General features: G+C 39.7%; 1 protein-coding gene across 1 annotated transcript in view; it reads left to right on the forward strand.

Moving 5' to 3' along the window:
• The window catches only part of LOC102244537 (chromosome unknown open reading frame, human C12orf56), a 94,012-nt gene that overhangs the window by 4,106 nt on the left and 87,251 nt on the right, over positions 1-2,655 (forward strand). The window contains exon 2 of the mRNA XM_014544923.1: positions 853-863. Within this exon, the coding sequence (XP_014400409.1) occupies positions 853-863 (11 nt within the window). The remainder of the gene's footprint in view (positions 1-852; positions 864-2,655) is intronic.

A 2,655-nucleotide genomic window follows, 5' to 3' on the forward strand; every position in this document is an offset into this window, starting at 1 on the left:
GAAACCTTTCTCGGAGAGGTGACCTTGGTTAAAACACATAGTGCTAAGAAGGGGAGTAAACATATTAAGAACAGTATGTCATATACGCCAGGTCCCTTGAAACATATGCTGTGCAGATGTTTCTTCCCTGCAGCGACTGTGTCAAGCAGCAAGGATGGATTGGCTTCCGGCAGTCTGACTTTAGAATCTGAGCTCCTAACCTCTGTCTCTCATATGAAGGTCCATTGAGGAAGATGACATTGTAGAATTATAGTACTAAATCAGTTCTTCCTATAACAATAAAACTGTGTTCACCTAGCAGGTGTGGCTCAGTGGTTGAATATCAACCCACAAACCAGGAGGTCACAGTTTGATTCCCGGTCAGAGCACATGCCTGGGTTGCAGGCTCAGTCCTCAGTAGGGGGTGTACAGGAGGCAGTCTATCGATGTTTCTATCTCTCCCTTTCCCTTACTCTCTCTGAAATCAATAAAAACGTATTTTTTTAAAAAAATAAAACAACAATAAAACTTTGTTCTTGTTCTGTGTCTTCTTTCAGTTGCCAGAGTACTTGAAATTATTATGATAGACTAGAAGCCCAGTGCATGAAATTCATGCACAGGTAGGGTCCCTAGGCCTGGCTGGTGATCAAGACCTGCTAGCTGCTGGTCGGGGCCTTCCTTCATTCTGTGCCGCCCCCTAGTGGTCAGCACATGTCATAGCAAATGATCTTACTCCCGGTCTCCCAGTTGAACTTCTGAGGGGACACTTTGCATATTAGCCTTTTATATATATAGATAACATTTACATATTTCATTATGGCTTACAATATGCCTTCAGATATCTTTTTTGATTTGTTCCTCTTAATATTGTAGGAATGGAACTGGTATCATCATCATCATTTTAATTTATAGATAAGGAAACCAAGGTGGATCTATGTTAAGTAGCTTATCCTAAGTCACATAGCTACTACAAGGTAGGCTAGAACTCTAGACTTGATTCCAGATGTAAACCAAAATTAATTTTAGACTGTAATAAAGAATACAAAGCATTTGAACAAAAGGAGCTTCAGCCCTGGAGACACTGATTCAAGGAGTAACATAATTGTGTTCTGCTGAGAAAAAGGGGATTTTTGTCTTAAAAAAAAAAAGAGAGAGTAATTTATTGATTTTTAGAGAGAGTAAGTGAGAGGAAGAGAGACATACTGATGTGAGAATGCAATATCCGCCACTCAGTGTATATATGTCTATGTCCTTGCATACTTTCTTTCACTAGTATAATAATAATAATAATAATAAAGAATGCAACATCCATAGACTCCCTACCAGGGATCAGGTCACAACCCCACATATGCCCTTGACAGGGAATGCATCAACAAGGGCGGGGGGGCGGTTTGCCTTTCATAGAGAAAGTTCCCAGCCAGGTTCCCAATTAGGTCCATATTATGTAAATTAGATACCAAAATTTGTACACTTCTGATTGGTCCAAGTTTGGAAGTCCTGATTAGTCAGTAACATGTTTCCTGCACGGTCATTATAGAGCAGTTCTTATTGAGGGAGCAGGTCTTAGTCCATTGGTCGAAAGACAGGCCAGGAACTTCCTCATAACTGTTGATTCAATTTGTATCAATGAGCAAGAAGCCTAGAGTTCAATCTGACATTTTCCCAGAATACAGAGTATGAGAAGCCCCTGTCAGCAAATGGCCACTAGGTTCTTATCATTTATAACATTTGGGTTCTCGGTTGGCCCTGGGGAGTCCATCTCAGCAGATAAATTCTTTCTCAGGGTTCACATCAAATAAATATTTCTTCTTGGGGGTCCACGTTCCTCCTTGAAATTCTCTCCTCTCTTGACTTCGGATCCTATATTATCCTCAAACTCCTTTTGCTTTTTGACTATTATTTGTTTTTTGTTTTTTTACTGCATTCCTACTTTTGCTCTCTTAACATGTCTTCCTCATAACTGTGTAGGGGAGCCGAATTTGTTACCCCAATGTGTGTCTCTTTTTCATAAGGATTATTTTAAGCTGGTTCTTTTTAAGAAACAGCAGACCCTGGGAAAGCTCTGAAAACCAAGCAGAAGTTACCCTTTATAAAGGATGCATACATATATAAGGGAAATCTCCATTTCTAATGGTGTACCAGGAAGCGGGGTGACTCAATCTCTAGTGACTCTTACTAATGGAAAAGGCAATATTTACTCTTTTTATTGTGCTTTTCCTGGGAACCTCCCATAGCTGATTCTCCTGACCTCCAACATCAGTTGTCTTTAGCTGAGGATATTTAAGGTGATAACGTCCAACATTTTGGTGAGTTACTCAGTTTTCCTGGGTCTCTCCCGTGTATACAGGAGGTATACATGTCATTAAACGTTTGTTTGATTTTCTTCTGTTCATGCCTCATGTCAATGGAATTCTTAGCCCACCTAGAAAAACAAAGAGGTTTTCTGTTTTCCGCACTTACTCAGTCATTATCTAATTTTACAGCTTCAACATTCAGATCTATGAAGATGACCTCCCATTTTTCTACCACTGGTTCTAATATTCTTTATTACCAACTTGTATTACCAGACTATTGTTAAACCAGCATTAGGGTTCTTGGGCTCCCCAAGATAAAAATTGAGGGGAAATCCCAGAGAAATGTCCAGACAGATTTTATTAAGCTTATGCTCATGCACAA

Source organism: Myotis brandtii, unplaced genomic scaffold, assembly GCF_000412655.1.
Source record: "Myotis brandtii unplaced genomic scaffold, ASM41265v1 scaffold389, whole genome shotgun sequence".
Classification (NCBI taxonomy): Eukaryota; Metazoa; Chordata; class Mammalia; order Chiroptera; family Vespertilionidae; genus Myotis; species Myotis brandtii.